Genomic DNA, 27,670 nt, shown 5'->3' with positions numbered 1-27,670 from the left:
TGTCAGAATGAGAGTAATAATTCTAGCACCAGACTTCCTCCAGCTTTCTTTTGGCGGTATTTGATCACCTCTGGGGTTTTTATTTTTTGCTAAACAAAACTAAAAAAAAAAAAGACAGACATTTTTGAAAAAAAAAAATATATATATATGTTTTTCTTAGTTTGTCATATAATTTAGTTTTCTCCTTCACTAATGGGTGCTGATGAGTTGGCACTGATATGTAGAATTGATGGGCACTGATAGGCGGCACCGACGGACACTAATAGATAGAACTGATGAGGTACTGACAGGTGTTACTGCTGGGCATTGATTGGCACTGTGGTGGTCTCTGATTGGCACAGATTTTTTGAGGGGGCACGGACCGGCAGCTGTTGGGCACTGATTGGCAGGTGATGGGCACATCTGATGGGGGCTGTGTGATTATCAGCACAAACCCCCCCCCCCCCCAGTGCCGATCCTGACCTCCCTGGGGCCCCAAGCAAAATGACATGTCACATTAAAGTTGAGGGGGGGGGGGTGGGGTGATGGCGCTGCCGAAAGTGACATGTCGGAAATTACATCTTACATTAAAGTGAGAAGCGGGGTGCTGGCTTCTTACCTTTTCTCCTCTTCTCCCATGCAGTCAGCGAGTTGAAAAGCGTGGTGAGGGGCCGAAAATGTCTTCTCACCAGGCGGGGACTCTAGTAATTTAGGGGGCACTCTGCAGATTTGCGGGGCCCTAAGTGGCTTGCATAGTGAGCCTATAGGGCGGATCGGCCCTGCCCACCCCATCCACGACAAGGAGAGCCGCCGATCGTCTCTCCCTGTCAGTGCCAACCGCGGGATACCGTTTACCGGCACTTCTGGGTTCAGGCGATGATCAGCTGTGATTGGTCACAGCTAATCACGTGGTGAGGAGACTGTCAGACTGACAGCCTGCACTCGCGATCGTGACATAAAAATTGCAATAACCACTATTTCATTTTTTAAGGTCTCTGCTTTCAGAAAATACATAATGTTTGGGGATTTTAAGCAATTTTCTAGCAAAAATAAAATAGATTTTTTTCATGTATGCAAGAAATTTCTGAATTGGCTGGTGGTTAAAGATGGACCCTATGGCCCGGATTCAGAGAGCAGTTACGACGGCGTATCTCCGGATACGCCGTCGTAACTCTGAGTTGCGGGGTCGTAGCTATGCGACTGATTCATAGAATCAGTTACGCATAGATTTCCCTAGGATCCGACCGGCGCAAGTCTTACACCGTCGTATCTTAGGCTGCATATTTACGCTGGCCCCTAGGTGGCGCTTCCGTAGATTTACGCAAGGAATATGCTAATTAGGTAGATACGCCGATTCAGAAACGCAAGTCCGCCCGGCTTTTTTTTCTTTACATCGTTTACGTTCGGCTTTTTCCGGCGTAAAGTTACCCCTGCTATATGAGGGGTATCCTATGTTAAGTATGGACGTCGGGCCAGCGTCGATTTTTCCGTCGATTACGTCGTTTGCGCAAGTCGTTCGCGAATAGGCCTGTACGTAAGTTACGTTCACCTCTAAAGCATTGACGATTTGCGGCGTAATTTCGAGCATGCGCACTGGGATTCTTTCACGAACGTCAAATACGTGGGGTCACTATTAATTTGAATAAAACACACCCACATCATCCACATTTAAATTCCGCGGGCTTATGCCGGACCACATACGTTACGCCCCCTTAACTTAGGGCGAAAGTTCTTTCTGAATACGGAACTTGCGCCCTAATTTACGGCGGCGTAACGTATCTGAGATACGTTATGCCCGTCGAGAGATACACCATTGTATCTGGTCGGGGCCTATATCTTTTTTTAAAGCAGCACAGCAGGTACATTTGCATGCAAACAATTATGTGTCCAAGATGCAACTGAGGAATTTAAATAATCGTTGGGGAGAATGTTTAGTATTTTTCAATGTAAAAGGGATCAGCTTCATGTAGTTTTTTATTATATGTCTACATGGAAGCAGACGGTTTTGCTCATTACATATGCATGCTCTACTTCCTGCTTTATAGTGCTGAACAGAGATTTTATTATTTCTCACAATGCAAGTCTGCTGGTTGGTCAAGATAAGCAGACCATGCATTTAAATGCTGCCTTATGATCTTGCTAATCTAATACAATAAACAAAAATTTTGAAAAGCAAAAATAAAAACATTTATAAGTTGCTTTTAAAGTGGATGTAAACCGGGAATGTTTTTCTTTTTCTTTTTTTGCTGTCACAATGTAGAGTAAAAGATTTCCTATCATCTGTGCCCAGTCTTGCCACAAAGAGTTAATTCAGCTCTGAGCAATCCTCTTTATCTTTTTTCAGTGAAACAGACAAACAGGAGGAAACTTTTGTCCGTTCCTCCCCCTTGCTGTGAGTGACAGGTTATTTACATTTCTCATGCACTAGCCTGGAGACAGACATTTTTTAAATTCCCACCCCCACTCCTTTTCTGAAGTCATGTGGTTACTTTTCTGGATTTTGACTGGATGTTAGTGATCATAGCAGAATTCAGTGTAAGTAATACACAGGACAAAGTGCATGTTGACAAGGGGAGTGTACATCATGACTCCACCCACCAAGCTCCAGAAAACAGATCCACCCACAGAATCTGCAGTTTTTCAGTTCTTATAACAGACAGAGGGGAGACATTTGACAGGCAAGGATACATGCAGGAGGCATCAATATCCTTATAGATCAGCACTATGGCAGTAGTTTAGAAAGGACGAGAGTGGGTTTAAATCCACTTTAAGCATTGCAAAAACAACAAATATGTATGAAAAATACACTAAGTTTTTTTTACTACACATTCAGAGCAATGTTGTTTAATCACATACCCAAATAGTTGATACGGACAGCGCTGGGTTCATCCAATCCAAGTGCACGTTTTCGTACATCCCACAGGAGGTTAGTACAGCAATGGGACATAGTCCAAGCGCTGTCACTCCTTTAAGATAGCTCTTTCAACTACAAGGAAAACAAAAAAAACGGTTGTAACTAGACAGGAAGGTAAGGTCAACACAGAAATGCACTAGTGGAAATGTTTAAAATTTGTCATATAGCAGCTAAACGGGAAAATATTTTAAAATGAACACATCACCAAAATAGGGGAAATATACAATTTTCAGATTTTTAGAATGTGTAAACAAAGTAGTTTCTTTCCTGCATGTGCTTCCCCATTGTAGAAAAAAGTCTGATGTCTCTTGATCTCACCAGGTGATAGATACGAGATCTTCCTCCCACATTTCTATCCCAGTTTATCACTTAAAGAGGTTGCATACCCACTGGGAGAAATAAAACAAAAAACTGCAGGAGTCGGCGGTAACGTCACGTCACGAACGAGTCGTTGCTTCAGTGCGCATGTGCCGATGATGTCGGCACATGCTGATACAAGGGAAATCTCCTAAACCGTGTAGGTTTAGGAGATATCCATTGTAGCTGCAGGTAAGCCTTATTATATAGGCTTACCTGTAGTACAAAGTGGTTGTAAAGGGTTTACAACCACTGTAAGCTGGCCATACATTATACAATTTTCGTGCAAGGGCCTGCCTGATTGCATACAAATTGAAGGCGTTTAGGTTTGACCTCATATTATATGTATGGCCAGTCTTAAGCAACACATAACTAATTAAACAAAGCCGCCCAGAACAGTCAAGCTGTGGATAGACATGCAAACACAATAGCCAACTGATGATTTTTTTTGTCTTCCCATTAACTACTTGCCGACCAGCCGCCGTCATTTTACGGCGGCAGGTCGGCTCCCCTGTGCGAGAGCACGTAGCTATACGTCGGCTCTCGCGCAGGCCACTCCCGTGCCTGGTGGGCACGATCGCAGCCAGGCATACGCGATCGCTCGTTACAGAGCGGGGACCGGGAGCTGTGTGTGTAAACACACAGCTCCCGGTCATGTCAGGGAGAGAAATGCTGATCTTCTGTTCATAACAGAAGATCGGTCATTTCCCCTAGTGAGGCCACCCCCCCTACAGTTAGAACACACCCAGGGAACATACTTAACCCCTTCCCCACCCCCTAGTGTTAACCCCTTCACTGCCAGTGGCATTTTTATAGTAATCCAATGCATTTTTATAGCACTGCGCTATAAAAATTGCATTGGTACCAAAAATGTGTCAAAAGTGTCCGAAGTGTCCGCCATAATGTCGCAGTACCGGAAAAAAAAATCGTTGATCGCCGCCATTACTAGTAAAAAAAAAAATATCAATAAAAATGCCATAAAAATACCCCTATTTTGTAAACACTAACTTTTGCGCAAACCAATCAATAAACGCTTATTGCGATTTTTTTACGAAAAATATGTAGAAGAATACGTATCGGCCTTAACTGAGGGAAAAAAAACGTTTTTTTTATATATTTTTTGGGGGATATTTATTAAAGCAAAAAATATTCATTTTTTTTCAAAATTGTCGCTCTATTTTTGTTTATAGCGCAAAAACTAAAAACTGCAAAAGTGATCAAATACCACCAAAAGAAAGCTCTATTTGTGGGAGCCACGTCGCACAATTGTCAGTTAAAGCGACGCAGTGCCGAATCGCAAAAAGTGCTCTGGTCTTTGACCAGCAATATGGTACGGGTGTTAAGTGGTTAACATGCATACTTGGATTGGCAAAACATTCTAACTTACACCTATGGAGGAGAGGAATTAAACCCTAAAACACCCTTTGGTACCAGATTATCTATTAGGAGAACAATAGTAATTGCTTGAGAAAATTCAAAGTGGCATGTCAACAGAACAGAGTGCCTACATATGATTTACCAATACAACAACAGTTACAGTGCCTTGAAAAGGTTTTCATACCCCTTGAGTCATGTTACAACCAAAAATGTAAATAAAATAAAAGATCTGAAAACTATATGTCACTTTCTGTAATTAAAATATGTACATTTCCAGCCTTTATTGTATGTCTTGGTTCAGATAGAGGAAGGCTGACAAAAGCTACAGTCTGTGAAGGCTGGGAATGAGGGAGAAGTGAGAGAGTTGAACGACTTTAGTAAAACTGGCCTGCCTACAGACAGATCGCATCTCGGCCGGTCTCTGCTCAACCAGTTGAGATTCGAACCCATCTATGGACAGCTTTAAGCCAGCCATATTTGCTTGAAGCTCCACCGGTACAGCAGGGGGCAGCTGAGATTTGAACCATGTATGGGCAGACTGATTGTACCCAAGTCAATCCATCAATCGTTTTGGGTACAACCAGCATGATTAATTTTTCACGTGATTATTGCCAGCAGCTATGCAAATTATACCACTGTTTTTCCACCACTGAAAGGAATGAAGGTTGTGCCCAGACAAACTCAAGGATTACCTAGGATAGGTGCAGCAAGAGAATACAAAAAGGTGTAGGGCACATTTGTGAATCGATCAATAGTGGGAATACTTCTGTGTGAGATAGTTGTTTCTCTAGAAGCCCAGATCCTGGATCTAGAAAACAAGGTGGAAACACTACGCAGCATCTACAACCTGGAAAGAAGTTTGAACATTATCCAGCAGATGCCATTAAAATTCAGCCAAAGCTCCTCCCATCTAAGCAAAAACAAAGATTAACCTTGGGACCCTTCCATATGGGACAAACTCACCAGGAGTCCACCTGCTTAGCAGGGAATCTACCACCGATCCCCGCTAAGCTATCCCATAGAGATAAATGGAGGGTCCAATCGGGTCCACCTGAGAAACTTACAGGTACACCCGATTGGTCCCCTCATGTGAAAGGGGACTTTAAGAATAAAAGCCAGTCCCTGTCCTAAAACAATTTAAAAAAACGTTGTTTACATTATTCTGTTCCCCATGGGACAAAGTAGATAAAGTGCTTTGTCCCATCTTCCTGCAACTTTAGCTGCAAGGACAAGCTGTTGGACAGGGGCGCCCGGTGACACTGACACTGCAGCTAGCAAAAAGACAGCAGCTTTGATAAGGGGAACACCATGTTCGACATCACAGATAGTGTTACAGTGTACCTAGGAAGATCGGACAAAAGTACTACATGTATTTTGTCCTGTGGGAAACAGAACACAAATTCAATTTTTATAATTATATATATATATATATATATATATATATATATATATATATATATATATATATATATATATATATATATATATATATATATATATATAAATTAGGGCTGTTACTGATCAAAATGTTTGTGTTCGATTAATCGTTTTATTTTTTTTTAAATCGATTAATCAACTAATTTGGATGAATTATAACGCACATACAGATCCAACTACTTTTAGGTGATCTCCTTGCAGGCTGATTCCCAGTGCAGCTACCAACCACTGGAAAAATAAATAGCAGGATACAAAAAACGCACAAAGGCAGCGCTCGATGTGAATAGCATTAAAACTTTTATAGTCTTCAAGAAGGTAACAAAATAAATATTGCACTGGAGATAAAATCGATGTAGCTACATAAACTGTAAAAATGGTGCGAGTAATACCAAACGGTAGCAAAGGCAGTCATAAAAACATATAGCCAAGTATGATAATGGTATAAAAATGGGTACAACGATGCCACTGCTGAATCCAGATGAGGAGAGGTTACCATCAGTCCGTCAGCATGTAGATGTCCCGTGAAGGGAACTATCACAATTCCCAGTGGATGGTTGTAGAATCCCAGGTTGATAGAGGTAAGCGATAGAGAGAAGTGCAACAGCCCTTGCGTGTGGCAGATAGTAAGGTCCGGCCGGCATGCAGATATGAAGGCACAGCAAACGAGCCCTTCAGATGGACACGGCAAGCCCCGCCGGTGTCCGTGACGTTACCGGATCTGCGACGGAACTCCCTGAAGGCCCGGAAGCCGGCGGAGAGGTGAGTACCAATCAAAATAATTTTGATCGATCAAAAAAATTAAAAGATTAAATCGATGAATTAATAGTTAATTTCCACAGCACTAGGGGCAGATCCACAGCCCTAGGGGCAGATCCACAGAGCGAGTACGCCGGTGTATCTACTGATACGCCGGCGTACTTTCAAATTACCCGCGTCGTATCTTTGGTTTGAATCCTCAAACCAAGATACGATGGCATCTGGGTTAGATCCGACAGGTGTACGTCTTCGTACGCCTTCGGATCTAAGATGCAATACTTCGGTGTCCGCTGGGTGGCGTTCACGTCGTTTTCCGCATCGGGTATGCAAATTGGCTATTTCCGACGATCCACGAACGTACGAGCGGCCGGTTTTAAAGCTGTTATTTCGTTGCGTATAGTTAGACTTCGTTCCTGCGTCGTTCCCGCGTTTAATTTGAATTTTTTTTTTGTTTGCGCAAGTCGTCCGTGAATCGGAATGTACGCAAGTCACGTCTATGTTAAAAAAAGATGACGTCCTTGCGACGTCATTTTGCGCAATGCATGGCGGGAAATTTAGGGACGGCACATGCGCAGTTCATTCGGCGCGGGGACGCACTTCATTTAAATGAAACACGCCCCCTAATCGCCGATTTGAATTCCGCCGCCAGAGATAGACTACGCCGCCGTAACTTACGGCGCAAAATCTTTAAGGATTCGAAGATAACCCAAGTAAGTTACGGCGGCGTAGCGTATCAGATACGCTGCGCCGGGGCAGATCTTTGTGGATCTGTATGTATGTATGTATGTATGTATGTATGTATGTATGTATGTATGTATGTATGTATGTATGTATGTATGTATATATATATATATATAATCCTTCTTAAACCCGATCACATTCACCAAGCTGACAAAATAGACCATTATTCCTGACCTTTGCTTGTGCATGTGCTGGATAACAGAATTAAAAAAAGGAGAAGTTCACCTTTCGTAACACGTTACACCAAAAGTCAGGGTGCAACAAGTTACAAACGGAGCAGCTCCTGCACCGCCTGCTTTGACAGCCCGCCCAGCTGCGTCATTCATTCACATTGTTCTGTGAATGGAAAGCTACAAGGTCTGGCAGCCTTTGAGGCTGTCGGCTTGTAGTTTTCAATGAACTACCACAGCGCTATTGTAGTTTATTCTCTCTGTCTGTCCGATTGTATCTGCTTGCCTGTATGGACACACAGATACACTGACAGATCTGCAGGAGACCTGCATGGCATCAGCGATTTTACCAGCAAAAAAAAAAAAATGTGCATTTACTATTTTTTGTTGAAAGGTGAACTATCCTTAAAAGCTCTGAAACGTGTAGATATTCTGTTGGTCCCAGTTATGGTTAACCAAAGATTTCTTCTGCACACAGGAACTTGATTCATGTCAGTTTATTGCTGCACAATCCATGTGGGTGGCAGAGGATGTTAGTACTGGCTGTCATCAGGAGGTTCAAATTAGTACAACCCTGCCAAGTGGTTTTCTATCCTATAGTTGTATATGTCATATCGTTTTCTTACAAACTAAACAGCAAAATCTACAGCCTTCTCACCAGCAAACTTACAAAGCCCATACTAAGGAGTGCACTGTATTTCATTTTACAGGACCCACAGTGGTAAGGCTGTAGTCAGTGAACAGCCCAAGGCTTGCATTATGCAAAGCACACAGGGTAGGGAGACCATGAAAAACACACACATGCATTCTTAAAAAGCCGAGCTGAATAAGGAGACTACAGCATGAAATCTCACAATGCCCAATGCCTGGTACAAAACCACTTGGCTAGTAGAATAATGGGAATTTCCATAACACAAAATTTACATGGAAAACAAGTTCAATGCATGCAGCGCCTCCGAACCCATAGCCTAGTGGGATGATGGGGCTATTTTATGCAGCCTTATGGAGCCCATACCATAGCAGGATGATTAAATCATAGCACACAGTCTATCGACACTGGACTGGCCAGACCACACTGTGGTCTAGCTGCTGTGTTGCAATGCAGCCTTTTTTAAAGCCCTGTGTGCATGAGCCCTTACTGCCTGGCCATGTGCATTTTTGACCAATATGGTGCTCAACTCAAGGCGCTCCGACAGGTCATGTTTTCAGGATTTCCATTATTTTGCATAGGCGGAGGTTCTTGTGCCAAGAGTGTGCTCCTGGTCTCTAGCAATGGATTGAGACCCAGAGGGACCAGCTCTCAATTATGTGACAGCCAATCACACTTCCTGCCCAGGGGCATAAACCCAGTTAAAGCGATGCAGGGCTGGGCAAGAAAGTGTTATGCCTCGTACGCACGACTGGGTTTTCTGATGGGAAAACTGAGAGGAGAGCTTATGGCAGGGAATCCCGGCCGTGTGTATGCTCCTCGCAGTTTTTCCAACGGGAAAAATGCCAAACCTGCTGGCAAAAAAAAAAAAAGAAGGAAGAGAGAACCAGCTCTCTTTTTTCCCCCGTCGGGATTCCCGACTGACTTTTTCCTGAGCGTGTGTACGAGGCATTAAACATGTTTAACTTGTCAAAAACCTGGTTTATTACTTTTATTTTTGGGATAATCAAGAAATAAACCTAAATAAACTGTTTCTACTGATGATGGAGGGGGGAAGGATGTGTGGACAACAAAAGTATAAAAGGGAAAATCTGCCTCTGGGTGGAATTTTTCCTGCGACTGTTGGATGAGAAAGATTTATTTATTTCCTGTCCAAAACACAGCAGAAAATAAGAGGAAATATCTTCACAGTGAGGGGACCATTCGATCTTACACAGTTGTCACCAAAACAGGTTTACCCATTGAAAGATTTCCCTTAGAACTTGTACCTGTGACAACTCAAAATATTTGGCTCTCCCATCACTTTGTGTATTGGAGACAATTGGCCTTTAAGCGGTAGTAAACCAGCGTTTTTTTTTTTCTCTCTTATACTAGCACAATAGGCGATTACATTAAAGCAAAGCCCTATCAGCAGCGTGCCGTCACCGTTGCCAGGGCTTCTATCTTTACCCAGTCTACTTTCCGGGGTGGTGGCCTCTGGTCCTTTGGTTGGATGAGCCGCGATGACGTCACTCCCACACATGGGCGCGGGAGCTGCTGTTCACGGCATGGCGGCTCTGAAGGAACGGCACAGTGGCTTCACTAATAAATATGGTCTAAAAATCATACATGGGGAGGTCAGTACCACATTAAGAAGAATAGATTGGGTGAATGTTCCCAGTGGAGGCACAGTGGGGTAGGGGTGAGGAAAACAAAAAAAAAAATCTACAGAAATTCTATCTCTTCTAACCTATCAAAAACGTAAAAAGTAAACTTTAAAGCAGAACTGCACTGCATCCAAGCACCACAAGCCAAAAATTTGGTTTATTTTGTTTTTAATATTCAAAGCGAACTCATCCTTCCCTTCATGTCTACATTCTTTATTTTGCTGGGAAATCACTTTGAAAAACATCCCCTAACATTTCTGGATGTTGCCAGTTACTTCCTTGAATCCATTTGTCCTTAGCTTAGGCATGCAGTTTTTTTTTGGTGGTTTTCAAACACTATTTTCTCTGCCCTTCCCTCACACTTACTTCCCAGTATATAGGCTTTATGCCCCCTATAAGTCACACTTTATTGACCACACTCATTTTACCAATTTAGATATTGGTGCAGTTTCCAGGCACTACCATGTCATTTCCCATGGACACCCTTCATTTCTCCTCTCCTCCCCTCGAGTGTGGTGTTGTCCGCCTTGGCTTCCCACGGATTCACGTCCCCTCAGCTCCCAACAGGGACATTCTCCAGCCTTCCTCAACTTTCAGTTCTTAGCATTTCTTGACCTATTACAGGGCTGATATGCAAGTATTTTTTTGGGGTGTCCGTTTTCCACCCCTCGTGTCCTTACTTTTATTGATTTTAGTAATCTGGAAGATCTTTCATATATTTTTTGTAGATATGCATTTGCTTCTGAAGAAGTAGAACTATATCCACAAAATGCATCAACCTTTGAAATGCATTTACATTCCATCATATAGGAAGTTTACTTACCGTATTTATCGGCGTATACCGCGCACTATTTTGCCCTGAAAATCAGGGCAAAATCGTGGGTGCGCGATATACGCCAATACCCGCTTTCCCGCCATGAGTTTGAATACTGCGCCCGCATATAGCGAGCGCAGTACACTCGTGAATCTTCGGCCAGTCTCGGCGCCTCTCGTACTGACGTCCTGACGTCCTGAGCGTACAGGACGTCAGTGCGAGAGGCGCCCGAGCCTGCCCGAAGATTCACGAGTGTACTGCGCTCGCTATATGCGGGCGCAGTATTCAAAGTCGTGGCGGGAAACGAGCGAGAGGACGCCGCCGAAGATGGACGCCGGACCCGTCGAAGATGGACACCGGACCCGCCGAAGATGGACACCCGACCCGCCGAAGACAGACGCCGGACCCGCCGAAGAGGACACCCGAAGCCGCAGAAGGACGCCGGACCCGACGAGGCCGCAGATGGACGCCGCGCAAGACATCAAAACTGTAAGTACAAAAAAACTAAAAATCTTTTTTTCCCCACAGGATTGGGGGCCAAATTGGGGGTGCGCGGTATACGCCAGAGCGCGTTATACCGCGATAAATACGGTATAGTGTGCAACAATGGAATTTTAATGGTTGTTTATTATGTACATCAGCTTGTACAGCTATAGGTCTTTGAAAATACTTTGAAGTCGATTTATGAAAGCATTTGTTGTGCCAATATCTCAACATTTGTGTAAAAGTCATGAATAACATGTAACGTTTGTAATGGGTGAAATGTCAGTTTCTATTTGTTTATTTTCGCAGGTGAAATTTAACATTTCCCAGCATTCGATTACTAGAAAAAATAAGGCACCTTTAACACGTGCTGTCCGATCATGTCCTCAGTTTTTCAGGCGGACCTGATCAGACCCTCTATTCACTCCTATGGAGTGGCAGATGTCAGCGGTGACATCTTGGCAAGCAGAGTCCATCCAACAGAGGCGCCTGTGTGAAAGGGGCCTAACCTTAGTGGTTGTGAAAGGAATTTTTTTTTTGTTTAACCACTTCCCGCCCGGTCAATAGCAAATTGACGTCCGGGAAGTGGTTCTGTTATCCTGACTGGACGTCTTTGGATGTCCAGCAGGATAACATGCCAGCGCGCGCCCACGAGTGCGGCGTGTCAAACTGACACCCGCATCTCCGATCGTGATAAGAAACCTCTAAGAGGCTTCTTACCACGTGATCAGCTGTAAACCGATCACAGCTGATCATCGTGTGAACCAGGAAGTGGCGGTAAATGGCATTTCTCAGTTCACGCTGACAGGGAGAGCCGATCGGGGCACATTGATTATCAGCACAGTCCCCCCAAATGTACCAATCACCTGCAAACCAGTGCCCAGTAGTGCCCCAATAATAAAATCTGCAAGTGCCCACCACAGTGCCAATCACTGCCCAGCGGTAACACCTGTCAGTACCTCACCATCAGTGCTGCCGATTAGTGCTGCCTATCAATGCCCATCAATTCTACATTTCAGTGCCAACTCAGTGCCACCTCATCAGTGCCCATCAGTAAACGTTTACCTTAAAGCGGGGGTTCACCCTTAGAGGGCACTTTTTCCCCTTAGATTCCTGCTCGTTTTCTCTAGGGGAATCGGCAATTTGTTTTAAAATATGTGCAGTACTTACCCGTTTACGAGATGCATCCTCTCCGTCGTTTCCGGGTATGGGCTGCGGGAATGGGCGTTCCTTCTTGATTGACAGTCTTCCGAGAGGCTTCCGACGGTCGCATCCATCGCGTCACGATTTTCCGAAAGAAGCCGAACGTCGGTGCGCAGGCGCAGTATAGAGCCGCACCGACGTTCGGCTTCTTTCGGCTACGAGTGACGCGATGGATGCGACCGTCGGAAGCCTGTCAATCAAGAAGGAACGCCCGCTCCCGAAGACCCATACCTGGAAGCGACGGAAGAAGATGCAGCTCGAAAACGGGTAAGTACTGCTCATATTTTAATACAAATAGCCGATTCCCCTAGACCGAACGAGCAGGAATCTAAGGGGAGAAAAAAAAAAATTTTTAGAAATGGGTGAACTCCCGCTTTAATGCAAGGAATACTCTAAATATTTTTTTCCTAGGTGTGTGTTTACACATGGGTATTTTTTAAATCATAGTCTCTATCATTTTCATGTACTTCCTCCATCTGAATAAAATGATTGATCCTGCTAGTTACCTTTCTTCCTTGATCTAAAACTAGTCACACAAAGCACAGAAGCTGATTTGTGTTAAGTGTGGACAGTTTTCATCCTTTGGCTGGTCATTCATTGGTACAGGACACTGTGCAGACACACAGTATGCATGTATGTATTGGTAGTTTGTTCAGCCACCCTCTGACCAATCATAGCCTGCCTTATGTACACACCTCCTGCTCAAGCAGTCTGCATTTTGTCTCAGGCCGAACACTCCATGGAATACAAGCACACTGTATGTCTGCACAGTGTCCTGTAACTCCATCCTTCCCAATCAGGAATAAGAGACACTTTAAAAGTGTAACCTCACCCAAAAGAAGTTCTGCTTGTCCGCCTCCCCCCCCCCCCCCCCTTAAAGTTTTGGCTCTTTATTTTTTGTTTCGATAGGCACCTGCTCACACTTTTTGGCAGATCGCTGTGGGGATCTGAGCAGAGGCTCAGCCCCCCCCCCCACAGCCTTCTGGAACATGTCACAGGTCTCAGAATGCTGCAGGACAATTCACAAAGAACAGCGCAACTTGTGCATGCACAGTGGGAAGCCAGCTGTGCATCTGCAAGTAGACACCGCCAGGTTCCCAAAGCAAACATGCCAGCGCCTGGACCCGAAGACTGCTGAAGAGGCGGCTTGGGCAAGGAAAGATCTGGATCCCTGGACAGGTACTGCAAGTGTCCTATTAATCAGATGCTACAGTACTTTTATATAGCATGAAGAGGGATTAGAATGCTTGTCAGTTTTTATTGCCGTTTATGCCTCCCATTAAAGTGGATGTAAACCCAAATTATTTTTTTTTTTTTTATGTCACAATGTAGAGTATAAGATTTCCCATGATCTGTGCCCAGTCATGCCACACAGAGTTAATCCAGCTCTGAGCAATCCTCTTATTGTTCAGTGAAATGAAAATGGACTTGCAGAGAAAAACCTTAGCCCGTTCCGCCTCCTTGCTGTGAATGACAGGTGATTTACATATCTCATGCACTAGCCTGAAGACAGGCATTATTTTTTAAATCCCACCCCCACTCCTTTTCTGAAGTCATGTGGTTACTATTCTGAATTTTTAATGGATGTTAGTGATCATAGCAGAATTCAGTGTAAGGAATACATAGGAAAAAATGCATGTTGACAAGGGGAGTGTAGAGGAGGGTGGGGAGTCTACGGACATCACGACTCCACCCACCGAGCGCCAGACAACGGATCCACCCACAGAATCTGCAGTTTTTCAGTTCTTATAACAGACAGAGGGGAGACATTTGACAGGTAAGGATACATGCAGGAGGCAGTAGTTTAGAAAGGATAAGAGTGGGTTTACATCCACTTTAAGGAGATTCACCCTCTCTATTGTCCCATATATCATTGAAAGTAAAAGAAACCCCACATTTTGGGTCGTCTCCTTAATTTGAAGGGATTTCCTCTCACTTCCTGTTTGGCTATGGAACAGGAAGTAAAGGGAAATCTCCACAATGAGACACAGGTGGTGAAAAAAATGTATCTGACGGGTTATAACTCTCCCTTGCTCTATCCAAAATGGGAAAGAGAAAAAAAAAAAAAAAGAAGAAGTTTTGCCTATGGTTCTACTTTAACCTTAAAAAAAAAAAAAAAAGCAAGATCCTTTCTAAAACAAAAGCAAAAATAAGTTATATAGCTGGATTCAAATAGACCGCCGCATCTTTGCGGCGGCGTAGCATATCGTATTTACACTACGCCGCCGTAAGTTAGCTAGGCAAGTACTGTATTCACAAAGTACTTGCCTAAGTTACGGCGGCATAGCATGAATAGGCCGGCGTAAGCGCGCCAAATTCAAATGAGGATGTGGGGGGCGTGTTTTATGTAGATTAACTGTGACCCCACGTGATTGATGTTTTTTACGAACGGCGCATGCACTGTCCGTGTACATATCCCAGTGTGCATTGCGGCAAAATACGTCGCAAGGACGTATTGGTTTCGACGTGGACGTAAATTACGTCCAGCACTATTCACGGACGACTTACGCAAACGACGTAAAATTTTCAAATTTCGACGCGGGAACGACTGCCATACTTAACATTGACTACGCCTCCTAGGGGGAATCTTTATCTTTAGGCGGCGTATCTCTTATGGAAACGGTGTATCTTTACTGCGACGGGCGCACGTACGTTCGTGAATAGGCGTATCTAGTGATTTACATATTCTACGCCAAACGCAATGGAAGCGCCACCTAGCAGCCAGCCTAAATATTGCACCCTAAGATAGGACGGCGCAGGCCGTCGTATCTTAGATAGGTTTAAGTGTATCTCAGTTTGAGAATACACTTAAACTTAGGTCGGCGCAGATTCTGAGTTAGGTCGACGTATCTACTGATACGCCGGCCTAACTCTTTATGAATCTGGCTAATAGTGCCTACATAAATGTATATGTTTTTCAAATCTTCTCCCTCTTCTTTCTGCAGCTCTTACAGGACGTATCAGAGCAATGCTCTGTGCAGGCACTGACCAATCAGAATCACACTGATCCATCCCAGAAGCGCTGCATAAAAGAAGAGGGAGAAGATTGGGGATTTGAAATCCCCAGGACTGCTGCACCAGCTGAGCACTGATAGCTCATCCCACATGCAAGCACATTACATAGTGTAATGAATCAGCTACTGCAGAGTGAATTGCTTTTCAGAATAGATACAATGTTGCAGAGGCCGTTTCTTTTTGCTATTTTGAAGCTTCACAAACACCCAGCAATGCTGTGTGCCTAATATGTGCATTGCAGTGGACAGTGTTGTTCACATAGTCGTGTTTGCAGCGCTTTCCGTTGCGCCAAAATGTATCCGACATGCAGTGTTCAGCTGGCTTTACTGCTCCCCAAAGCTTTCATTTATGTCCATGTAAATGCGCTACAAACACGCCATATGCACCACTATGGTGTTTATATCGTGTTTGAGATGCATTTAGAAAGCCTTACTAGCCAAGATGATGGTACAATAATCCATACAATAGAAGAAACGACACAGAAGAGTGTTATTTAGCGCAACGCAAACACGTGTAAAACACGCCACTGATGCATCTTCATGCAATAGGAATGATAATAGGCTTCCCTTGTATCTAAAATTTCAAACTTGTCTAATGCCTTGTACACACAATGAGAAAAATCGGATGAAAAATACAACTTACAAAGCGATTGTCCGATAATCTGATCTTTAGTACACAGCTTTTGACAACCGTTCATAACAGTTCATGAAAAATTATCTGAAGGGACAAGCACAGAAACAGAACTAATATTTTATTTAACCACTTAAGGACCTAGTCTCTGAGATTTGGTGTTTATAAAATTAAAAAACTGTTTTTTTTTGCTAGAAAATTACTTCGAACCCCCCAAAACATTATATTTTTTTCTAACACCTTAGGAGAATAAAATGGCGGTTGTTGCAATACTTTGTCACACCGTATTTGCGCAGTGGTCTTACAAGCGCAAATACGGTGTATTAAAACAATAGTAACAATATAAAAAACAATAGTAACAGTTTTTTATATTGTGAAAGATAAAGTTACGCCAAGTAAATTGATACCAAACATGTCACGCTTCAAAATTGCGTCGCTTGTGGAATGGCAACAAACTTTTACCCTTAAAAATCTCCATAGGTGACATTAAAAAAATATATATATATTCTACAGGTTGCATGTTTTTAATTACAGAGGAGGTCTATGGCTATAATTATTGCTTTCGCTCCAACGATTGCGGCGATACCTCACATGTGTGGTTTGAACACCGCTTTCATATGCGGGCGCTGCTCATGTATGCATTCGCTTCTGCACACGAGCTCGAAGGGACGGGGTGCGTTTAAAATGTAAATTTTCTTTATTTTACCTTTTTTTTTTTTTTAAAAGACCTCAGATCTCATATTTACACTAAAATGTAATAGAAAATAAATAAAAATTAATGTCATTTAAAAAATAAATAAATAAATAAATAAATAAATAAAAATAATAATAATAATAATAATAATAATAAGTCTCCAAGAGCATTGGGCGGAAGTGACGATTTGGGGTAGTTTCCGCCCTGCAGTGCTATGAAGACGGGCGGGGGCATCTTCCCCTCACTCGTCTCCAGGCCACCGACGTGAGAGGATCTGATTGCCTCTACCGCAATCGACGGCTCCTGTAAGTGGCCGATAAAAGTGATCTCACAGCGAATCCGCCACAGAGACCACTTTTATTGGAAGGAGGACTGCCCTCTCTTGAAGAGGATAACGGGGTTATAGCAGCTAGCTGCTACCATAACAATGGTATTCCTCTTCAAAGTAGCAACGTAAAACAACGGCGGGCGGTTCGCAAGTGATTAATCAGTACAGTATTCGTACGTAAGAAATCGAGTGAAGACCGCGTATGCTCAGAAATTACAATACATAATTGCGAGAAGCTGTATTCTGTCTTTTACAAGAATTTTCGTAACTCTAGTAACCTATTCATTTTCAATGTGAGATTAGCATGCCAAAAAGGTGGACCATCGTTCGCCCGATATACTCATTGTGTGTATGAGGCATTAGTGAGCCATTTACAGATACCATGCATCAATTCTGTAGCGCACGTCCCTCTCTGCAGTAGCCAATTCATTACACTGTTGGTGGCGAGTACAGAACAAAAAAAAAAAAAAACTCAGATATTCTTGTCATTTGCACCAACATCCAAGCTTATATCCTCTTCAAGTTCCAAGCAGTACTAATACACAAAGTTTAAGCAGAATGTTCAGCTGTGATTACCTCAAGCATGGCGAGTATAGAAATCTACAAGAACAAGTCTCCTGCGCTCTGATATTTTATAGGGAGTACTATGAAGTGGTGCGGTTCAATTGAAAGTTATCATCTAGAGTCTTGCAGCCCTCCTCAGAATCGTGGGTATTCATGAAACTATAAAAGAGAAGAAAGAGAGCGGAGGGCGCACCGACCTCGTGTGATACTGATAAAAAATACCGCAGACCACGTTAGCTCTGAGGAAAGGGGTACGCCCCCGAAACGCGTCAGCTTTTACATCTACTGATTGGTTCAAACGATTATTCGTGTTCCACTGACGATGCTGGACATCTGCTGTACTCATTTTTAAAGCCTGTTTTTAACTCCAATTTTGTGAGTATAACCATTGATTTTACTATTGGAATAAATATTTTTTATCAGTATCACACGAGGTCGGTGCGCCCTCCGCTCTCTTTCTTCTCTTTTAGAGTATAGAAATCTCCATACACTTTATACACAGTGCAGAAATCTCCCTCATATTATTTCTTCTGGTAGAACATTTTTAGCATATAGAGTTTGGCTATTTTCTATACTGGTCCACTGTTCTTTAACGCCTGTACTCCTATTTTTCCTGGATCGAATGTCACATTCGCCCTGCGGAAGGCAACAAATGGAAATTGACATTTCTGTTTCAGTAGTATTTACTGAAAGTGTTTTACAAAAGGTTAGAAAGGTAGACATGAACATACAAAAATAAGGCCCACTATTGGCCTTGCTTGAATCATCTGAAGGTAAACAAAGTGCAAAACCGCGATGCATAAAATGTTAACTTTGAAATTACATAAACCGTGGGAATACATACGGACAGTTATAGGAATCACCAGTGGGAATTTGCATTAATGTTACAAACTTGAGAAAGAAAGAAAAGAAAAAAAAAAAGAGTTGCAAGTGAAATTATAGACTGTTCAATGGGGGGGCGTAAGAGAAACGAGCTTCCTGTAAAGGGAGACCCTGAGAGCCCATTCACAAAGGGGCAACACGACTTCCAGCACGACTTTAGGAGACAACTTGGACACGACTTGAGTATGAATCAATAGGCAACTTACAAGGAAACTTCAAGTCGCCTCCAGGACAGGAGGCTTTCCAGTGGCCAATCAAACAACAATCAGCTCTGTAGGAGGGAGGGGTTTGCCTGAGAAATGTATGTTCTCTTCCTGTATTGTTGCTTCAGTTAAGACAGTGATCCGACTTCTGAGGCGACTTGCATTGAAATCAATGGGTACAAGTTGTCTACAAGTCGGATTGAAGTAGTACAGGAACCTTTTCTGAAGCCGGAGCGACTGCAGTAGTGTACATTAAGACGGCTCTGTTCACTTACATTGATTTTCTCATGCATCGCGACTTGAGGCGACTTGAAGTCGGATCCAAAGTCATCCCTGTGTGAATGGGCTCTTACTTCTTTTGCCCTGTCTGTTGGGGAGAGAATAGCGAATTTACTTAAAAAAAAAAAAAAAAAAAAAAACAAGCATTTCTGGCTGAGACCCCCCTCCTGAAGACTCCTTGGATGTATGAAATCATTTGCCTAGGCCTGGAAACTAGGATGTAACTAAAGAAATGCAATACAAAACGTTTAAAACAAGGAAATACGCTATACCTTCCTACCCATTTACTAATGCTAGCAGCAAAAGGATTGACAATTTTTAATATTGATTGAGAGACTGAAGTTTCACTTTAACTAGAGCTATTTAGGGGTCTTTGATAACATTTACCATGGACACAGGTTATGGGCTCTGATCCAGAAATGGCAAACCTTACCACATGACCACCACATGTGGTCATGAGCCCAACTGCCCACACCTCGTAAAACAGATGGCCAAAGAACCGAGTACATTTGGTATCAGTGCTCGGGTACTAACTACTAACAAGGAGACCACCTTAAAACCGGCCTCTACCAAGAAAATATTTATAATGCCCTTACAGTATACAGTGCTTTGAAAAAGTATTCATTCCCCTTGAAATTTTCCACATTTTGTCCTGGTTACAACCAAAAACGTAAATTTTATTGGGTTTTATGCGATAGACCGACACAAAGTGGCACATAATTGTGAAGTAGAAAGAAAATAAGTAGTTTTCGAAACTGTGCCCCACCGTTGCTGTCATTGGGAGGAATTATGCCCATCATTGAGGTCATTGGACCCCATTGTTGGTGTCATTGGGAAGAATTGCGCTCCATTGTAGGTAGCAGTGGATACCAAGGGCCTGATAAAAGCAAGCAAAGGGCCACATCTGGCCCTTCGGGCGCAGTTTGGAGACCACTGACATAGAACATTCCCACCATTCCTCCTGTGAAATTTCAACCCCCAAATCCGATTCCCAGGCTAGCAAATAAGTCTATTTACCTGTGTAAAAAAAAGTTTATATAGCTCAAGGACACCACCCCAGCGGAGCCCCCTGGATAACACCTGTTGTCGAATGGCTATGCGAGTTGAAACATCAGGCCGGCGAAACATTTCACACAGCAAAAAAAAAGGAAGGAAAGTGGGCGCACCACAGACATAGAAATTTTTTTTTTTTTTTTTAAGTTTCATTAAAATCAGAACACAATATGCACACACTGCTCTGTGGACTAAGGCGGTCATCCGACACTTTGTCACAGCAAGGGAAAATCTCAGATTTTACCTGGGAGCGGTGCAACCTTTGTGTTATACCTTGACATTTCACACGTATTACAACTATTACATGTACAGTGGGGAAAATAATTATTTGATCCCCTGAAAATTTGTAAGTTTGCCCACTTACAAAGAAATGAAGGGTCTATAATTGTTATCATAGGTGTATTTTAAATGGAAAACACAGAATATCAACCAAAAATCCAGAAAAAAAATGTTATTGTGCCCTGACTAGTGACATGCTAATTGAGTCAGGGCCTGGAAGACATTTCATTGTCCTTGTGTAAAGGTGTTGTAACGGACAGGTGTTAATTGCATAGACTCCTAAGATATTCCATTAACCATTGAATAAGGCCTTTAATTGTGTGATAACACTGTCTAAAACCTATTGATGCTCAGAGGTGTGAATAGGTGTCAAGCTGTATGCGGAGACGGAACGTCTGCCTAGGGAACTCAGTGTGTGATGGGATTTTGTTTGTTATGCTGTTAATGAAGGAATGTGCAGTGATTAGACATGATAATTATAGGCCGGCGCTGACCTGTCTAGAATGGTTAGTAATTAGACTTAGTGTGTGGGTGGGGAGTTCTTTGTTCCTTTGATTACAATAATATGTTGTACTGTATATAAGACAGAGTTACCATTAAAATTGTCTTCATTTGAAACAAGTACAGAGCTGCGTGTCTCGTCTTGATTCTGGGGAAATCGGATGCCTGCTGGTTTGTCTGTGTGTCAGATGAGCTGTCGTAGTTGATGGAAGGTCGCAAACGGTGGTGACCGTTACAGTTATAAATTGAGTAAAATAAGTATTTGATCCCAACCAACAATAATTCTGGCTCCCACAGACTGGCTACAGTATGTACTTATGTGGTACACAGATTAGTCCTGTCAATTTAAGAAGGTGCTCCTAACTACAACTCATTATGTGTAAAAAACCCCGGCCACCAGAATCTTTCTATTCAAACCTCACCATCATGGGCAAGACCAAAGAGCTGTCAAAGGACGTCAGGGACAAGATTGTAGACCTGCACAAAGCTGGAATGGGCTACAAGACCATCAGCAAGAAGCTTGGTGAAAAGGAGACAACTGTTGGAGCAATTATTCGCAAATGGAAGAAGAAATACAACACAATCCATTGCCCTCGGTCTGGAGCTCCATGCAAGATATCGCCTCATGGGGTAAGGATGGATGACCATGGAAAAGTGAGGGATCAGCCCAGAACTATACAGGAGAAGCGTGTGAATGATCAAGGCAGTTGGGACAACAGTCACCAAACAAACTGTTGGTAACACAATACGCAGCCATGGATTGAAATCCTGCAGCACCTGCAAGGTCCCCCTCCATAAGAAGGCACATGTACAGGCCCGTCCGAATCATTTAGATGTTCATTGGAAAACTTCAGAGACAGATTGGGAGAAAGTGCTGTGGACAGAGGAGACCAAACATTTTGCTCTTTGGTATTAACTCGATTTGCGGCGTTTGGAAGAAGGAGAAAAATATGACCCCAAGAACACCACCCCTACAGTAAAGCACGGAGATGGAAACATTATGCTTTGGGGCAGTTTCTGTTGCAGGAGTGTCTCTGCTGCCTGGGACTCCTTATTGGCTGAGACAGCAGTGCAATGTCATTGGCTCCTGCTGCTGTCAAAGTCGGTCAGCCAATGAGGAGATAAAGGGGGCAGAGCCAGGCCGCTGCTCCATGTCTGAATGGACACAGGGTGTTGCGGCTCGGCTTGGGTGCCCCCATAGCAATCTGCTTGCTGTGGGGGCACTAAACAGGAGAGAAAGGCGCGGGGAGTCTAAGAGGAACCCGAGAAGAAGAGGATCTAGGCTGCTCTGTGCAAAACCAAACACACAGGGAAGGCAGGTATAACATTGTTTATTTTTATCAAAAAAAAAAACACAAAAAACAAAACCAGATTTACAATCACTTTAAGCATTTAGAGAATATCTATAAAGAAAAGTGGCCCAAAATCCCTCCTGAGATTTGTGTAGTTGGTAACCAACTACAAGAAATGTCTTACCTCTGGGCTTGCCAACAAGGGATTCTCCACCAAGTCATGTTTGCTTGGGGGAATAAATACTTATTTCACTCACTGAATTGCAACTCAATTTATAACATTTGTATAATACAGGCGATTCTCGAAAAATTGCAATATCATGCAAAAGTTCATTTATTTCACTAATGTCCCACTCTAATCAGCTAATTAAGCCATAACACATGCAAATGGTTCCTGAGCCTTTAAATGGTCTCTCAGTCTGGTTCAGTAGGAATCACAATCATGGGAAAGACTGCTGACCTGACAGTTGTCCAGAAAACCATCATTGACACCCTCCATAAGGAGGGAAAGCCTCAAAGGGTAATTGCAAAGGAAGTTGGATGTTCCCAAAGTGCTGTATCAAAAGCACATTGATAAAAAGTTATGTGGAAAAGTGTGGAAGAAAAAGATGCAAAAGCAGCAGGGATGACTGCAGCCTGGAGAGGATTGTCATAAAAAGGCCATTCAAAAGGGTTGGGGACTTTCACAAGAAGTGGACTGAGGCTGGAGTCAGTGCATCAGGAGCCACCACACACAGACGGATCCTGAAAATGGGCTTCAAAAGTTGTATCCCTCTTGTCAAGCCACTCCTGAACAACAAACAATGTCAGAAGCGTCTTACCTGAGCTAAAGAAAAAAAAACAGACCTGGTCTGGTGCTCAGGGGGCCAAAGTCCTCTTTTCTGATGAGAGCAAATTTTGCATCTCATTTGGAAACCAAGGAGCCGGAGTATGGAGGAAGAATGGAGAAGCACACACTGGAAGATGCATGAAGTCCAGTGTCAAGTTTCCACAGTCTGTTGATTTGGGGAGCCATGTCATCTGCTGGTGTTGGTCCACTGTGCTTCATTAGTCCAGGGTCAACGCAGTCGTCTACCAGGCGAGCTCTATGGGGATGCTGACTTCATTTTCCAGCAGGACTTGGCACCTGCCCACACTGCCAAAAGCACCAAAACCTGGTTCAATGACCGTGGGATTACTGTGCTTGATTGGCCAGCAAGCTCTTCTGACCTGAAACCCATAGAGAATCTATGGGGCATTGCCAAGAGAAAGATGAGAGACATAAGACCGAACAATGCAGAAGAGTTGAAGGCCACTATTGAAGCATCCTGGTCTTCCATAACACCTCAGCCTTGCCACAGTCTGATGGCTTCCATGTCACGCCGTATTGAGGCAGTAATTGCTACAAAAGGGGCACAAACCAAGTACTGAGTACATATGCATGCTTCTACCTTTCAGAGGTCCGATATTGTTGTACAATCCGTGTTTTATTGATTGCATGTAATATTCTATTTTTCTGAGATTGTGGATTTGGTGTTTTCATGAGCTGTAAACCATAATCGTCGCAATTATTACAAATCACAGCTTGAACTATATTGCTTTGCATGTAATGAGTCTCTCTCATATATTAGTTTCACCTTTTAAGTTGCATTAGTGAAATAAATTAACTTTTGCACAATATTCAAATTTTTCAAGTATCACCTGTATGTTTTTTCTGGATTTTTGGTTGATTCTAATCTCCATCATTTAAAATACATGTATGATTAAAATGATGACCCCTTTCACACTGGAGGCGTTTTTGAGGTGCTTTAGCACTAAAAATAGAACCTGGAAAAAAGCCTCATCTACAACCCCAGTGTGAAAGCCTGAGTGCTTTCACACTGGGGCGCTGCGATGGCAGGACTTCAAAAAAAGTCCTGCAAGCAGTTTCTTTGAGGAACTTTAGGAGCGGTGTATTTTTTTTTTTTTATTTCTTATGTAAACACATAGTGTATTCAGGCGAATTATACCTATTTTTTTTTTTTCCCAGAATAAATTGGGCCTTCGTTTGGTGGTAAATTGTAATGGTTACTCCTGATTTAATGAATGGAAAAATGATCCACGGGATTGAAAGAGAGGTCAATTAGCCACGTTGAACCCCTAGCAACCTTTGAATATAAAGAGAGATTCCTTAATTTGAACTCTGGAATTTTTCTGGAATTTCAAAGCGCATTGCAATTTTAGCTAAACGCATCTTGCGTGTTTGGATGAAATTCATTTTTAAAAATGGCACCTCAGATGTGTTGTGCGGCTTTGCTTAGCAAACCGCATTGCGTGAAGCTTGTCGCCAAAAAAGAAGCTAATTTTCTAAGATGACAAGCTCCCCGTGATACGGATTGGCGTGCAATTTATTGTATGATGATTGTGGCAAAACCGCACCGTGTTTGAGGTGCCAAAAAAAAAATGAATGGCACCCAAACATGTGTGTTGCATTTTGCCACTATTACTCTGCGATTTGGAATTGCGGGAAAAATAGACGATGCTGCTTGTGATACCAAATTGCCAGATCTGACTGGGGCATTACAGGTGTATTCAAACTCTAATAGCTGGATTCAGAGACGCCGCGGGAACGATGGCCATACTTAACATTGACTAGTCCAGCTATTTGATGGAATAACTTTACGCCTGAAAACGCCTTACGTAAACGGCATATCTTTACTGCGACGGGCGCACGTACGTTCGTGAATAGGCATATCTAGTCATTTACATATTCTACGCCGAACTCAACGGAAGCGCCACCTAGCGGCCAGCCTAAATATTGCACCCTAAGATACGACGGCGCAGGCTGACGTATCTTAGCTAGGTTTAAGTGTATCTCAGTGTGAGAATACACTTAAACTTAGGACGGCGCAGATTCCGAGTTAGGTCGGCGTATCTACTGATACACCGGCCTAACTCTCTCTGAATCCAGCTATAGGTGTTTTATTTTAGCCAAAAGAAAGCAAACGGGGGAGGCGATAAGGGATAGAAAGCTACTGTTTGGCTGGAAAACATGTGACAAAATGCTCATGTTGTGTATTTTTCAAGTGTTCCCATTGAAGTCTATGGGGTCCTTTACTTTTAGGCTCGGTTCACACCTATGCGAATTGGGTGCAGGTTTCCGCCGCATCCAATTCGCACAACAGGAGAATATGACCAGCTCTCTATGGAGCATGTTCCCATATCTCCGGGGCGGCTGCGGAGCGCGCTACACAGAAACGCTGTTTCAGGGCTGAATTCAGGCACAGATTTGTCCCTGAAACAGAAAATAGGGGAAACCGCATTTCTGTGCGATCCCTGGCCGGTTTAGGTGCAAAACGAGCCTAACTGTTAAGTTCCACTTTAACACAATACTTATGTCCCCAGGAATGTCCAAGGAGGGCATAAAGGACCAATACAGAAGAGATTCAATCATTTCAGAAAGAATCAGAAAATAACTTTCAAATCAATTACATTTTCCACCAGATATCAAACAGGCTCAACATTCAACTCCAGGAATTAGCCAAAGAACAACCCCTGCACTGCAAGGCCTAAATGCTCGAGTGTAGAGTCCCCCTTACACGAGAGTCCCCATCAGGGTCCCACCCATTGGGTGAGAGATCCCATCAGAATACCCCCCACCCTCCCTTTATTTGATAGTTCCATCAGAGTCCCACCTCTTACGTGACAGTCTCCATCAGAGTCCCCTCCCCTACATAAGAGTCCCTCCCTTACATGAGAATTCCAATCGGAGACCCAACCATTATGTAAAAATTCCAATCAGAGTTCCACCCTCCCTACGTGATAGTCCCCATCAGAGTCCCACCTCTTACATGAGAGTCACCCCCCCCCCCCCCCCCATTATGTGAGCGTTTTCATCAGAGTAGTCCCGGCCCCTTATATATGAGAGTCTGAGTCTTCTCCCCTTTACATGAAAGTGTTATCAGAGTCCCCCACTTACACAAGAGCCTCCATTAGAGTTCCCCCACCTTACATGTCATTGTCCCCAATAAAGTCTTCCCCTTACTTGGCATTTTGCACCAGAATTCCTCCTCCCTCACATGAGTCCTCATCAGAGCCCCGCTTTCCCTTACATGAGAGTCCCCCCTAATTGGCTGTATTTGGCCCACTGGTCACAGTATGGAGTCCCCCTGATCCACGACAGCCAGGAGACCCCCTGATCTGGAGACCCCCGGATCTGCGGCAGCGCCGAGACCCCAGGATCTGCGGCAGCGCCGAGGACCCATGATCTGCGGCAGCGCCGAGAACCCAGGATCTGAGGCAGCGCCGAGACCCCAGGATCTGAGGCAGCGCCGAGAACCCAGGATCTGAGGCAGCGCCGAGACCCCAGGATCTGAGGCAGCGCCGTGACCCCAGGATCTGAGGCAGCGCCGAGACCCCAGGATCTGAGGCAGCGCCGAGACCCCAGGATCTGCGGCAGCGACGAGACCCCAGGATCTGAGGCAGCGCCGAGACCCCAGGATCTGAGGCAGCGCCGAGACCACAGGATCTGAGGCAGCGCCGAGACCCCCCCTCCATCTAGATTTAAAACCCCCTGAGCAGTGATTTCTCCAGATCAGATACCCTTTGGTTAAAAGGCAACAGATGGTATTTCCTTCGGCAGATCAGTGGCCTCTGTCCAGCTCCAAGGCTGCCCAAGTTCCAAGGAAGCCACCAATATGACATGTGATGTCACCGATATCCCTGACAGCTGCGGGGACCAGATGCTCCAAAACAACAACAAAGCAGAAGATAAACAATCCAAGTGTCAGCAGTAGTTGGGAGTTGTGTGAAGTTCAGCGGTGCCCACCACCCACCCCAGGTACCCCGAGCAGCTCCCCGGCCGGCCGGCACTCAGCACCATGTCAGCCAGGGCTTTGCCAGGTGATTAGAGGCGGCAGCTGAACACAGCCAGAAATAGAACCGTGCCTAGGATGGCCATGGAGGACTGACAATAGACGTCACAGCGCTCAGGACACTGTACCCCGCTCCCCTCACATCCATACACCTCTCCTACCTCCACTCTCGTCTCCTCCGTGCTACATGCAGCAAAGGTGCCCGTCTCTTCCCTCTCCGCCTCCCCTCTCTCTCTCTATGACAAGGCTCCTTGCCCCTCCCCGCCTTTCAGCTTTCTCTTCCAAGCTCTATGTAACCTTAGCTCTGCTCTATGCACGGTACGTGATGTCACAGTCACATGGCTGATGGTGGGCGGGGCCGTCTGTGGCATCGCTATGCAGAGCTATGGGACTAGGTGCAAGGAGATGGTGAGAGCATCAAGTTTTAGGCGAAGAAGATTTCATCACCTTGTCATCAGCAGCTGTCATTGTGTGGATGGATGGATGGACTTCTAGCAGTGGCAGCTGGTGCTCCAATTTTTTGCTCAAACTGAAAAAAGTTTGAAAAAAAACCCATCAATTGCAGCCACAGTGCCATCAAACGCAGCCACTG

The 27,670-nt window shown here is 44.0% G+C and overlaps 1 protein-coding gene across 5 annotated transcripts in view; it reads right to left on the bottom strand.

Moving 5' to 3' along the window:
• The window catches only part of DCAF6 (DDB1 and CUL4 associated factor 6), a 148,156-nt gene extending 120,781 nt beyond the window's left edge, over positions 1–27,375 (bottom strand). For 3 of the 5 annotated variants that reach the window (XM_040337874.1, XM_040337878.1, XM_040337879.1), the window contains exons 1-2: positions 27,240–27,374; positions 2,836–2,965 (exon numbers count right to left, since the gene is read on the bottom strand). In XM_040337874.1, coding sequence (XP_040193808.1) covers positions 2,836–2,926 — 91 coding nt within the window. In that variant the 5' untranslated portion in view covers positions 2,927–2,965; positions 27,240–27,374. Of the gene's footprint in view, positions 1–2,835; positions 2,966–17,769; positions 17,794–18,238; positions 18,394–27,239 lie in introns of all 5 variants that reach the window. The other 2 variants (XM_040337876.1, XM_040337877.1) reach the window with 2 other exon arrangements.
• Between the last annotated feature and the right edge of the window lie 295 nt (positions 27,376–27,670).

Source organism: Rana temporaria, chromosome 2, assembly GCF_905171775.1.
Source record: "Rana temporaria chromosome 2, aRanTem1.1, whole genome shotgun sequence".
Classification (NCBI taxonomy): Eukaryota; Metazoa; Chordata; class Amphibia; order Anura; family Ranidae; genus Rana; species Rana temporaria.
Note: the sequence above shows the minus strand (reverse complement) of the source record. Positions and strands in the feature narration are given on the sequence as shown.